The sequence below is a fragment of the Manacus vitellinus genome, unplaced genomic scaffold, assembly GCF_001715985.3.
Source record: "Manacus vitellinus isolate BGI_N305 unplaced genomic scaffold, ASM171598v3 scaffold_0_pilon, whole genome shotgun sequence".
NCBI classification, from domain to species: Eukaryota; Metazoa; Chordata; class Aves; order Passeriformes; family Pipridae; genus Manacus; species Manacus vitellinus.
The window spans coordinates 57,655,286-57,669,814 of record NW_021938789.1 but is presented as its reverse complement, the minus strand read 5'-3'; the positions used below and the strand labels follow the sequence as shown (position 1 = coordinate 57,669,814).

Here is a 14,529-nt window from a genome sequence, read left to right as displayed (position 1 = left end):
GAAACATTTTTCTGTTTTGCTCTGGATGAAAAATGAAACTAGTAAGTGGAAGCATGAGAAATAGCACTGTATTTATTTTACATTGAGACCATTTCACTTGGCTGCTCCCTAAGTGCGTGAACTGCTCTTGAAAGTCTGTCTGGAAGCATTTGGCAACATGGCCAAGGAGAACTCTTCCTAAAACCACAAAGGATCCAATGTGTAACACTGTGTTAGCATTGTATATGCATCTATTTGCAGGTGGATACTTTGCATGTGCAGTTGTGGTGTTTTGTGGACATATATCCTTGTGTTTGCATACAGTTGAAAGCTATACAGAGATGGAAACAGATTTTCAAACAGGATTTTGTGTATTTTGATGTCTATAAAGAAAGAAGGGGCTGTGTGTGGCTTTTTTGGGGTTGAGTGGTGTTAGGGTTTTTGGGGGGATACTGTGGCTGAAATTGCACTTAGGCAATTAAAATGTAAACTGGAAAGATTTTTATTTCCTGTTTGAGAGAAGTGCTAAAATGATGACCTCTAGGAATTAGGTTTTTTTCTCCCATTTTTGAGACCTGTAGTTACAGCTTCAAGTGAGAATGTGAAGCCCAGATGAAGGTTAGACTTGGCTCTGTAAGGTGTTTTTACAGTGTTATGTTGCAATAAGCATTGACATTTCCAGAACACTTTACAGCTTCATCATTTTTAATCCAGTGCTCTCAGCTGCACCTTTCTTTTAATAATAGTCATGAATGCATTTTAATTTTTATTCTGAAAAATCTTTGGGGAAACTTAATTACTGTTATTTGTAGTTCAGTATTTGACGTAGTTGTTTCAGAAACTTGTAGGTGTCTTTTTATGACTGAAGAAGAAGGAAAATACAGAAGGGCAAGCTAAAGGCAATTCATCATTTGGTTGCTCAGGGAACATGCAGTCAAATTGCTGTTTGTTGCTGGTGAGATTTTAGAATATTTTATCAAGAGACCTGCAAGTGCAATATGAACCAACAACCAAAAAAAAAAAAAAGGTGAACTGTACAATATTAAAATTGTTGCTTTGTTTCTTTTTCCCAGGAAACAAATGTATTTGGAATTAGTCACAGTACATACTTGGGGTGAGATAAGTTTAACCTAGTAATAGAATATATAATATATTATATACGTGTAATATACATAAGTAGTATGTAATAAATGTATGTTTGTTTATGTGTACTTTTGCCAGCAAACTCTGACTTCTTCTTTGGACTATTCAAATGCACAGACTCCTGAGACAGAGTATCAGAACATTGTACAGAAAGTTTTCCTTGAGGATGATCTGCTGTCTGCTGGAATTGGTCTCTCCAAACAAGATTGCACAGCATTACTTAGCCAATGTGCCACAAGTTTAAAACATTTTCTAAAAATTAGGATAGGATTCTTGCATTAGTTTGATTTGTGTTTTGTGGCCAAACTCAAATTTTCCAAGGTAAAAATGAAAGGAATATATGTAGTTTTGTAGGAACTCTGTAGTGATCCATATAGTCCTTTGCTTGCATTAAATGTATCCATGTTGTATGCTTTCTGCATATTTACAAGTGTTTTCAAATACAGTTTTACTGGGGATTTTGTTTTTGCTTTGTGGTTGTCGTGGGAGTACAGCAAACTAGAAGAATGGCTTTTGTAGAAAGTTATTTAAAATAAAAGCCAAGGTAGCACCAGGAAAAAAATTAAGGAACTTATAAAAAAAATCTAGAAGAAGTGAATGTATTGACAAATGCAGAATGCTGAAGGAATCAATACAAATTGATGAAACACAGTTGCCCATTTGTTTAGAAAAGTCCCTTAACGAGGCTAGTAGAAGCTTGGAGGTGTTTTAGAGAATTATGATGATGAGCTTGCCCTTTTTTAAAGAATTCCCCATTTATTTTCCTTTGTTTGCCATCATAGATCCACACTGTGCTGTGTGGGCCTTTGTGCAGATGCAACAATTATTGTGCAGTCTGTTTAATTATTTAGGCATTTTTCAATTTTAATTTTCTGAGTTCTGTTGTGATGTAAATGTTGTTCTTTATCTGTCAAAGTAATCTGGTTAAGAAATTAACAGTTTGAATTCTTGTAACATACTGACATAACTGGAGTGGTAAGCAATACTCTTTCCCCGGAAGACAACAAAGATTTCAAAATATTTCTGTTCTTGCCTGGTTTCTCTACTGTGCAGCATTTTTAGTATAATAGGTAGACTACTGGAACAAAGTCTGAAGCAAATTGAGACAATTATCTCAGTGATGGTAAGATCTGACATTTTTTTCATAAGAAACAAATTCTGTGAAATAGCCTTACTTTTCTTTTTCTCAACTTTATATGGTGGAATTTAAAGCAAACAGTGTGTATATGTTTGTTGTTTTTTTTTTTTTATGTGAGTTTCCTAAACAGCCACGACTCCTTCCAAAGAGCAAGCACTTCTTTGTCTTGAGTCTAGTGTTAAATTTTACCTCAGTGACTCCTTTCCATATTGTTTCTTCCATATACCTTCCTGGGAAAGCTTTTCCATCTCTGTCTGTAGGCCACTTTTACTGAATGTTCTTAAATAAAAATAGGTGACAGACTGATGAAAAACAGACTAGAGAAAAGACTGATGCTCTGTTTTCACTTAAATGGCAGATGGACTATTCTAAAATTTCCTTTTAATGTTTGAAATGAAAATAATCAGTCAGTTGTCCAACATCTGCTTCTTGTGCACAGGTATCAACATGTATCTTCTTTTTCTTCCTCTCCTGTAAAGTGCTTTTCTAAGTTTTCATTAATAACCTTTAATACAAGCTCTTAACTTCTGAAAGGGAACTTTTATTTCAGAGTACTAGCCTGAAAACAAGTTGATTCATTTCTAACTGAAGGTGTGGAGAGCCCTCAGTTGTACTAATTGATCTACTGAATTTTCTGGAAGATTTTCTTTTTACTATGTTTACTTTCACTGAGGTGTTGTGTGAAGTTTTTGGGTTTTGGTGGGTGGGGTTGGGTTTATTGGTTTGTTTGTTTTTTTCTTTCTACAGTTGTGTTTTGTTTTTTGGGGTTTTTTTGTAGGAGTCCTGATGTTTTCCCTTTAAACCATAATTCCTCATGTAATGTTAGTTTAGGAAATGCAAAAGTTCTCTTCAACTTGAATCTTAAATTATTTGTGTCATTATAAGCGTACTACTAAGTAACTTTATGTGGAAACTGCTTCACAACCTTATGATAAAATCATTTATAACACACAAACTAAAGTGTCTGTTGGAAGTGAAAGCACTAATCATTTAGCTGTCCTTTCCCAGTGAGTAGAAAAACCTGAATTAAACTATTAATTGGTAGACTGTTTTAAACAAAGCTTCCATGTTTAAGTGGAATGCTTTAAAAGATGGAAGTTGTAATTTATTTTTTTGTTATGTTTATGAATACACGTGTTGAATCAGTGATTTGAATTATATTTATTATGATTTTATGAAGGATATGTATTTATAGGCATGTTAGAGCTTGTCACTTACTACTGATTTTAACAATCATTTTTATGCTTGCTGTTTACAGCCAAAATGTGGTACTGTAGACCTCAGACTCTACACTACATTGAAGCACATGAACTGTATTGAAACAGTATTTAGATGTAAATAAAGAAATATTTAAGGCTTGTTGATGCTGTAATCAACAGTCAGTTTCTGGTTAAATTGCATTTGAATAATCTAACTTTTTATAATGCCTCTATTCATTTTTCTTTCTGCTTTGAGTGTAGAACATGATGCTTTAATATTTGAGAATCTGGAAGGCTGATAGTAGTTTCTGCAGGTGGACACTTTTGTTCTTCATGCCCATGGCTTCAAATAGAGATTACATAGCTGGAGCTTGCAGTTTGGGACTGAATTTTGTGGTTTTCTTGTTAAATATACTTTGATATTTGTAAAATGTAGAAAGAAGAGATTTATAGAGACAAGGTGGAATAGGTCTAGGTGCAGATAAAAGTTTGCTTTAATGTATTTACTCATCATTATTTAAAAAAGATTCTCTGTTAAATAGGTTAGAAACCCCAGTGTTACTCTTTGAAAGGTACCTTTGAAAACTTTATTTGAACTGCACATCGAGTCACTAAATGTAGTTTGAATTTAAACATGGGATGGTGTCCCCGCTCAAACATGTGGGTACCCTCCTTGCTCACACATACTTAGCTATTGATCTTTCTTTCCTAACTGTTGAAAATACCTTTCCTAAAACTTCTTTTATGGGCTCATTACTCCTATTTTCTTTTTGTGCATAGTTACTCTGAACAATGGTGGTGGGGATGAATCTGATGCAAGAACACGGTAAAGATCAGTAGCTGGAGGCTGTGGGGTTTACTGGACCAAGAGACACAGCTGAGAAGTGACAAGTTCTTGATCACAAATGCCCTTGTTAAGGTCTGAAATCAAACCTTCAGTATTCAAAGCTGGGTAGAAGATGAAGACCATCGCTCAGAGTTCACTTAAATACAGATCACTTTTACCATCTCGGAAACAAAAGGCAGCTCCTGGGAAGGGAAGAGGTAGGAGAGAAGACAGGGTGTTCTCGGTGGAGGGAAGAGCTGAGAAAGCCTCCTGAGGGTAAGAGACAGGCAGTTTATAGCTGGTGGCAGGTGAGGAGTTGTCTGTGGAGGGGAGAGATCACACTGAGCCCATAGATTTTATTTTCTGGCCCATTGAATGTGTTTGGTATCTGGCAGAGTTATGAATTTTTGCTGTTATGTCAGTTTAGTTGCTTGTAAAACTGCATCTTCCATTCCAAAGCTCGTATTTGAGAAGTGCTCTGTAGGTTTCCCTGGAGGATGGCCTGAGAGCCTAGAGATGAAACAACTGTTTAATGAGAAGTGTCCTTCTGCTGACACCTGGCTGGTTTTGTCCTGAGTCAATTGTCTCCATGGATGTGCTTTGGTTTTAAACATTTGTTCATGCTTAGTTACCATCCTTACAAATATTCTAAAATAGGAATACATGATGTTCTAGTAAAGCAAAAGGTATTTTCCTTTTTGTGCTGAGGTACTTGTGTTTCCAAAATCTATATAAAAATTTGCTTAGTCAGAATAAAGCGGAGTGAGTTTAATATTTGTGAGATTTCACCGTTTCCTTTGATATTTATTTTGACTAAATAATTTTGACTAAATTATTCTTGCTGCTTACAATGTTTGTCTCTATTCCCAAGCATCTAATTTCTGCAGTTTGTCCTATGAATGCTTTACTAGGTCCTGTTTGGTGAGAGAGTTCCTGAGATGTAATCCTGAAGGCCAGAAAGCCACTACCATGTCTGAAATAAAATGTTGTTAATCAGGAGGGAAGGGAAACATTTTTCTTTTTAAAACTAAAATTGATGAGATTTAGTAAGTCTCTCTCATTTCAAAGAGTATGATGAAAGCTTTCTAAATTGAGAGCTTATAACCTAGGTGGTTTTTCTCTGGGTGTGCACACATGAATTGCTCACTCTGCCTTTTATGTTGAGTGACTTATTTGTTGCAAGGGAATATGAGAAAAAAATTTTTTTCTGGGAAATAAAAAAGCCCTCATTTTTCTTTCCATGGCTGTAATGGCTTCAATTTTCAATGTGGTCTGAGGGCTTTGTGTTGTTTTTCCTCAAAAATGATATTCCATATACATATCTGCTGTATTTTAAGGGCCTAATTCTACTGCTCTTACGAAGAACACAGACATGCAGGTTAAAGGCAGAGCACACCTTGCTCTGGCATATCTTCTAATGCCCCTTTGAGCTTGGGAGTGGTCTGGAGGGCCACCATTTCTTTAGTTGCAAAAAAGAGATGAGAGGAAAACCGAATGCTGGAGGAGGAGCGAGGAAGTTAACACGAAGAAGCTTCCAAAGAATTAAAATACTTGCCTTATTTGGTTCTCTGTTTAGAAGATGGTATTTGCTGACGTTAGGCCTGATGACAATTTACAGGTCTGCTAGGAATTCTTCTGATCCTCTTAGGGACTATAGCTAATCACACAACAGCCATCTCTTAGCGTGCAAGTCTTAAGCATCCTGAAAAATATTCTGTTTGCTGCTTTTGAAAGTGCTGTGAAGAAGATTAAAGCTCAGAGGGGTTGGGGCAGGGAATCATAGCTTGCTGTCAAATAAAAGTGAACTGTGAGCAGTCCAAGGAATCAGAACAGCAGGAGTTATCTTTACAATGCATACATTGGATATATTAGCACTTACGGTTTATAATTAAAAATCTTCAAATAATTTAATTTTTGCATTGTTTCTGTTTCTATTTTTTATTTGAAGGTTATGGGAAAGGTTGATACCATGTAGTGAATTTTGGATTGATTTTTTTACTTTGGGAAAACTTTCAGGGGAAAATGTAAGAAAGGTTAAAAAGTGTGTTTTGTCATGAAGGGTTAAAAGCTTCATCCTGAGGCTGTCCTTTTGGAGTTCTGTGCTGCATGAAGCTAAGTCTTAAATAAAACACAGTTCTCTGCAATGTTAATTTGCACAACATCCTACTTGTTGGAGGCCAACCAGTGAAATGTAGTTTGGTCTTGTTTTTCTCTGCACTTGAAATATTTTTCAAATGCCATATTGTGCTGTAATTTGTGTTGTCGGTCGTGATGTTCGTATTTGAAATGTATTTGAATAATTGCACATGCAGTTTGCGCGTCATTTAAATCAATGATCTGTATGATTCCTCAAAACATCTTTCACTTCCAAGAGCACAGGCAAAACGGTTCTATAAGCAACTATATTTGTTCACTTGATACACTTACATTCTTTGATTGCCTTTCAATATAGTTTTTCTCACCTTCTGATACAAATAATGCTGATCACTCCATTGCTAGGCTTCCTCTCTCCTATGACATGAATGACTAGTTGTATAAAATATAAGGTCTAGGAACTGTGACTGCTTGGGCAGTTCTTACAGTGGAGTGCATCAGCAGGGATATGTCTTGAGCCTGGTACTGTCACATCTGCATAAGGGGTGAACAGAAGGTAGGCAGTGAGGTGAGAAAGTCTGATACTAACTGAATAGTCAGGATGGGGGGGATCAAGTGAGTAATCGTAGAATGCCCATGGAAGTCTAACTAATTAGCAATAAAGTGGCAGATAAAGATCAACATCCTTAAGTGTGAAGTTGCATGTGAAGAAAAATAACAAAAGTTTCCCATCAAAATAACGGGCTTTGCACTAATTCCTGCCTCTCTGCCCCCAAATGAGATCTGTAGAGAGTTACATTTCCATTAGAAGGGCAAGTGGATAATCAGTTGGGGCTATAAAATAAATTGAATGTTGGGAAAGGAGAGAACAAAGCGGAGAACTCTGTCTGTAAAGATCCACCGTGCTGTTCATTTCCCCTCATCTCACAGGACATAGAGAAGCTGGGAAGGTTCCAGAGAAAGGTCTGTTTAAGTTTTCAGGACAAGGAGTGAAGGAGATAAAACTTTTCAGCCTGTGTAAGAGGTGATGACCTCTGATAGTAATCTGAAAAATCATTAACAGCTAAAAGGAGGTAAAGATTAATGGTTTATTGCCTCTTCCAGTGTGATGTTAAGTGAAGCTGGGGAAACTGGATTGCAAACAGACAAAAGAAGGTGGTTTTTCTTGGAGTGGGTAGTGGAAATACTGAAGTTGCTTTTGATAACATGCTGAGAGTAAATGTGTTGGAAAAATTCTAGGTGCTCTCGGGAAAGAGGAGTATCGTTGAGAGTTAGTGACTGGAAAAGGCATCTGAGGAAAAACCCTGATGTGAAAACAGCAGGGAAATGAAAGAGGACTGCATGTGGTTGCCCTGCTTTTTCTCTTCCTTGAACACTTCCTATGTCACTTGTAGGTAGAATGATGGGTCTTGGGTCTGATACAGCTGTTCTCTTGGAAATATTGTATGTCATTTTTATGTTAAGTATGCATGTGCTTAGGCATTCCCAGGATCACTGTAATCTCTTTGGGAGCAAAGCTGTAGTGAGGGTATTTTAACGTTTTTGAAGTAAAAAGGCAATATATTGGGAACTGAGCAAAGATTGTTACCACATATTTTAAATAACTGCCAAAAAGTGTAGAACAAAGCAGGAAAATTTTCTTTTCAAAAAGTGTGTTATCCGAGGTATGTGTTGTGATAGATCACTGGAGTCTTGCACCAGAATGTAACTTTGAAAAACTTAACTAATTTGTGTCTAAACTATGTATAACTAACTTTGGTAGAAAAAGGTAATTTGAGATTTTCATTGTTAAGCTGAAATAATAAACTGAATTAATGTATATTTGTACATTATTATTATTACAAATGCATTTTCAGACTGAAAAAGAAACTACTTTTGGTTAGGTATTCACATTTGTTAAAGGTAATAGTCTATTAAAGGTTGTTTTCTGTTCTGCAGAAGTTATTTAGTGACGTCAGTCAACATTTTCCAGGGTGAATGCAGATTGGTGGTATTATATTGTCAGCTTGAAGTTGGTATCGGGTAGCGTTGCATGATGGATTAATCACAGTGGGTAGCTCATTATTTGTAAAAGATGATGTGAGTATCTTTCAGTGAGCTGACAGTTTGTAAAGGTGGCTGTAATGAACTACCAGGTTATAGCTTGCCTGGAGTAATTGAAGCACCTCATCAGATGCCCAGCAAGCATATTTTTCCTTATCACACAGCTTGGGTCGTAGGCTTTGCGTTATTTAATAGACACAGGATGGGAATGTTATTATGGTAGAAGAATATATAATATTAAAGGAGATTTCAGATAGTTGAATACTGATTGTGAGCATTTAAAGGGGTGTTTTTTATTCTGCAGATTACACGCTTGTGATTGCTGTGGAGTCCTTTGTTAATACCTCAAAATCAGAACAATTTTTTTACTCTATTTGGTGATGGACATACTGCTGTAGAAATACACTGAAATAAATTTAAGACTATATTAGCTTTTCTGTTTATGAATGATATTACCCTGATAATTCCTGTTCCTTTTTTTTTTCTTGTTGAACGTATAAAAATGCTGTGCTTTATCTGTGGAGTGATGAACCTTGTCTGCGCTAACGCTGAAATAGCAAATGTAGGTGGTAATGTTTATAACATAGTCAAAAGCACGACCTGAGCACATGCCCACATTATTGAGCTAACTAGCTCATTTACCAGTACCAGGGAAGTTGTAAAAACTTGGCATCATAGGCAGATTGTACAGCTTGTGCTATTTTTAATGCCATGAGGGCTTTGCTGCTGTTGGTGTCAGAGCTAGTTAGGTTGGTGCTGGGCTATCGTGAGTGCCGTGGTGTGTTACAGACCTTTGGTCACACTGTAGGTGTGCTGAGAGGTGGTGTCTGTATCATCCCATCTATTCACTGACTTCTGGCTCTATTCCTGGAAAAGTCAGCCTTGGGTAGGAGTCTGAGGGCACCGAGATTTTCTGAGCCACGTTTACACAGTCGGCTTGTAGCCACATGGTTGAACTAGGGAAGGGTCCCTCATGAGGAGCAGGCACTTTGCTTTCCATTCTTGCAAGGTGGGCTCTTAGCCTGTATGTTACTGACAGCAGCCTTGTAGATGCCCAAATACCTGGTCTTTCAGGCTTCCTCAGTCACCATCTATTCCTCTAAGACTTCCATTATATATTCTTCTAATAAGTGGGGGACAGTGATGACTTTGCAGTTTGAGGGAGAGGTGATGTGGGTTCAAAATAACTTGACCTGCTGCTACCAGTCCTTTCAGGCAAACTCTTCTATTGCAAATATTTTCTTTAATAGCAAGTAAGAACTGAAAGTATTTTCTTTTTCTTTTTTTTTGTTCTGCTACATAACCTTTTGTGTCGCGTGTATGTGACTATAATTTTTTCTGTTTCAGATATGTTTTGGTACCTTTCTGTAAAAATTCTCTCTTTAACTCTTTTTAATCATAAGAATAATTTTAAATGCAGGCAGAAAATAACTGATGTGAAAAAAACATAAGTAGTTTGGTGTATGTAGCATCCCTAGTCTATAAGGCTTTTGATTTAATTATTTCAAGTTTGTGAATATATGCTTTTAAAAGAAATAAGCTGTGAAATTCACACACACTACATGCACACCCTCACTCCTAGTTGACTGTGGAGGCTTTTAATGATGTCTTATTAGAGGAGTTTTTACTTTCTGTAGTGTTTGTTCTCTCTACAGTGCTATGGCTTTACTTTTCTGCCTAACTGTTTTAACACAGAGGAATTGGTTGGAATGTCACTTCTAATTTTAACTGTCAGTTTAGTTCTTTATGTGATATACCATACCTAGCAGTAGATTTCCCCCCTCCCTCCCTACAGCAACAAATCTCCTATTGTAAAACCAGTTCATGATGACACACTTCTCCCCCCCTCCCACAACGGTACATCAAGTCAGATTTACAGGAATGCAAAAATAGCTGAAACATGCTGTTCTCTTCGACATTTCAAAAGTTTCCCAGTGCTTTCATTTTTTGAAAGCTTTCTTTTTTTTCTTTTTTTTTTCCTTTTTTTTCTTTTTTTTTCCTTTTTTTTTTTCCTTTTCTCTCCAGTCCAAAGAAACCTTGCAGGCTGGAGTCTGCAATAAGATAGTCACAAATTCCAGTTTGTGCATCTGGAGCTAAATACTTGAATGATAGATGTCAGTTTGGTACAATTAAACTTCCTTTACATCAAAAAGAGATATGTACAGTTATGTAGGGGTGAATATGCAGTTAGCAGACACCTATTCATACATGTGACCATCTCTTCAGCTTTAGACATGGACTCCACAGAGTGGAGTGTCTTCAGTGCTCTCAAACTCATGAATTACAGCAGACAGTCATGGACTTATTACTGTAGTACCTTAGTTTTACACCACCATCCTGACAGCAAATCTTGGCCAATCATTTGGCAAAAGTGAATTGAAAAGGTTTCTGCTAATTCTAGATTTGGGGACTCTTCCTGAGCAGTTTCATTGTGATATTTTAATTCAGATATATGAATTGTTGAATTGCCTCCTCAAATCAGTGTTTTAAAATAATTTCCACATCCTGTGGGGTGGTGCTGTGCCTGTAGACCTTGTCAGTATTTAGAGAAAGATGTAATAGTTCCAAGTCTAGTTGCTGTTTGGCATTTGGATTGATCTAGTAAGTTTTTAAAACAATTATCCAAGAGTACCAATGGCAGGAAGAAAAAAACCCCAATATATTAGGTCTTCACACAGTATTACAGATCTGATTTTGATCCTATTTTCCATGCATAAAGACCAGATCATTTGAATTTACTCTTTTATTAAAATAAAACCTAGAAGAAAATAAAATAAGAGCTAGTCCAGATGAGCTCATGTTATGCACTTGAAATGAGAGAAATTTTTGATCTCTTCGGGTATTGAAAAACGAAGCTAATCCTCTATCAGATATGCATAATGGTTTCCTTGATTACAGTTTTGTCATTTCATTTGTAAGTAAATTTCTTGTTAGCTTTTTGTGTGACAGAGCATAGCATAGCTCATCTAAATGATGAAAAGTCTGCCATAATAGTGATCCTGAAGGTATGTTTCTTCAGGTTTGTGTCAGGATGTAGGAAATGTTTTGCAGCAACATGTGCTTTATTTTCTGGCAGCCCTATGCTCTTTCATCCCTTTGTCTTGTTTCCCCTCTTGTTCCCTCTCACATACAGAAAAAAGAAATGCACGTCCTCTGATCACTGCTCTTGATTGTGTATCTTGGAAAAGCACTCAGATTCATTGAACTTGCAACACTGCTTCATTCCAGCTTCCACTGGTGCAGAGAGTAGAGTAACTTGTCTATAAAAAGATGCTCTAGCATCTGCTGTCTTAAAACACAGAGAGCTTGAAATCTTACTCTCTCTCATTTGTAAATAGTGTTGCATATCAACTGCATAGTGAGAAAAACTGCGCTGACACAAATTCTTGTTAATTATTTGAAGGCTATTTTTGCTAAGCCCTTGCCAATTTACCTGTGTTATGTCTATCATATACAGATCAAAACATGAACTCTTTAAGTCTTGGCAGCTGTAGCAAACTATGTGGAATCTATGCTTCTTCATTCCTGGCCTTTGTGAACATCTGACTTGCCTGAAAGCCACGCCAACAGGGAGTTGCATTTCTTTATATAGTGACAGGCTTTCACTTACCACAGATGTATGTTTTGGAGGAAATGTTAGGTCTGGGGACTTCTCATGTTTATGTGTTTCATCTGTGGAGCATTAATATCATCATCAGAACCATTTTCTCCAGGGATGGAAAGTGGAAAAGGTGTTAAGAATCATTTGACTTTTTTTTTTTTTTTTTTGAGAGAGAGCCGGTAAAAGGTTTTTTGTATTCACAGATGAGTCTTAGATAGTCTTAAACCTTTGTTAACTTCAGGCTGCATTATACACTTTTTCAAGTGAGGTTTATCTGGGAGGTTATGTCGGTGCTTCAAAATCTAAAGAATTAAAATAGTTACCAACATCGTTGCTGATAGTGGAGAACTCTTCCTAATTAGTCTCCTGTTTGGTTTTTGGACTATTATTGCTTATTTTCCCAAGCTGACTTTAGCTGTTGCTCATAAAGACTTTTGCTTTCCTTGGTAGAACCTCAAAGAACGCCTGACTTGATAGCACCTGAGAGTCTCCTGAGTTACCATGTGTGCTTAACTTGCTGGATTCTATAAGTTAAAAAGTTCCCAAAGTAGCACTTGTATTTCTCCCAAAATTTACTGTATTGTTTCACTACTTTCTCCTTTTCTCTCTTTAAAAAAAAAAAAAAAATCAGTTTTTTTTTTCAATCTACATGACAATACACTCCTTTTAGACCAGCCCAACCTGAATAATATTTCAAAGAAATCAATTTACAAGTGGTTTCTAGAGAAGTGTGCTTGCTTTTTCTTAGTCTACTACAGCTTCTCTCTTGACTTCTGGCACATTTCAATAAAACATAATGTGCTGCTTTTTCATGCTCCTTTTTCATGCTTCATGTTTCATTTTAACCTCTTGTTGCCTTTGGATGTTGGTTTGTATTTTGATAACCAGGTTTGGAGTATTCATTTAGTAAGTGGTAAAAGGTGAGAGTGAATAAATATAGACTTTCTCAAGGAAATCATTGTTAGACTTTCAAGTGTTACATGTTGTGTTACTAGTCAGCCTTACAGTCTTACTGTATTAAATTTTCACTAATTTACTCATGGTACTACTAGGTAAGTTAAGGGTCCTTTTGTGAGAAAATGCAGGGTCAATGCATCCCTTTGAAAATGAACATGAAACTCTTGGCAAAAAGTTTGCTTCTGCTTCTAGCAGGCCAAATAACACAATGTAAATGCAGAGAAAGGGGTGGACAAGAAAACTTGTGCATATCAGGCAGGTGTTATAAATATGAGCTGTTTTATGAATTCATTGAGTGTCAGGTATGTGAAACTAAAGTTCAGGGTTTTGGTAAAATTGGTCTACAATATGAAAAATTTTTCATCTTTAGGATCACTTAGAATAAAGTACCACCTGAGGAAGGAATGTTAAAATAGGATTCTACATTAATCCCTGCAGAATCTCACGGAAGTAGAGAATGAGCTCTGTGACATTCGTGTTGGAAACCTGGAATGAAGGGAATGAATGGGTGCATGTTCTAAAGGGTTATTTGTTACAAGATATTAGGGATAAAAAATGGGTGATAAAAGTTTTAAGGGGAAAAAAGATTAATTCCGAGGGAGTGATTGATAGCTTCACTCTGCTGAAAAATGAGTCACACGTACTAAACTAGAAGAGTCTGCATCTTCTCTGCAAAGCACTCACAAAAAATGATAGTGGTAATTTGTATCCTATTGCACTCTGCAATGGGTCCATATCACTTAATGCTATTTGAATTGCATAGCCAGAGACCATATTCGAAATTTCGTGCAAAGATAAAGAAATCCCTTTCAAATAAAAATTGAAGAGAAATGCCTTCTGTAAGATTACATGTTATCTTGTTCGCTTGAAAAATATCCTACTCTTTGAATAGAATCTGACATTTGATTCAGCCTTATTAGTAAATAGGAAAGTTTGAATGAGTTGGGCTTGCCTGACTTGCTTAGGAATGAAGTGGCATCTAAACTTTTGAAAACTCAAAGTATGAAAAAAACCAAAAAAACTACTGAGTTACTTTTTGAACTTTCCTGCATGGTCTTTACTAACAGTTCATTCCTTTTATAACTCATCTAGCTGAAGTAGGATGGCACAGATTAGTAATTAAAGAATGCCCGTATCCATCTGCCTGGTGACTATTATGCTTTGTTGTCTTTGTGTCTACATGTTGCATCAGCTGTGAACAGCCACACAGAAGGACTTCCCAGTCAGGTTCCAAATCCTAATATTTTCTCATCTTTGTCTCACAGAGCTCTGATGCCTCTGAAGTGGTAATCCTGGAGCGCTGCTGGGTTGTGGAGTTCAAGAGTAAAGCAGATGTTTCAATAGTTCTCAGTAAGTAAGGCATAGCTCAATGTGTTCAGTGTGAATCTTTTATTTCTGACAACAAAAATTACAATAAGCCCCCCCAACCACCCAGGCATTGAAACTTTGCTAAAAACTTAGCTTAAGTGTATCCTGTTGTCTGTTCGATGCATACATATAAATACTGATGGTCTCTGAATTCATGTCTAAAAGAAACTCCTAAAAGCTA

The 14,529-nt window shown here is 36.5% G+C and overlaps 1 protein-coding gene across 1 annotated transcript in view; it reads left to right on the top strand.

The window, feature by feature from the left end:
* Positions 1–14,529, top strand: part of INPP4B (inositol polyphosphate-4-phosphatase type II B) — a 268,967-nt gene that overhangs the window by 51,566 nt on the left and 202,872 nt on the right. Inside the window, exon 3 of the mRNA XM_018074089.2 lies at positions 14,246–14,330. Within this exon, the coding sequence (XP_017929578.1) occupies positions 14,246–14,330 (85 nt within the window). The remainder of the gene's footprint in view (positions 1–14,245; positions 14,331–14,529) is intronic.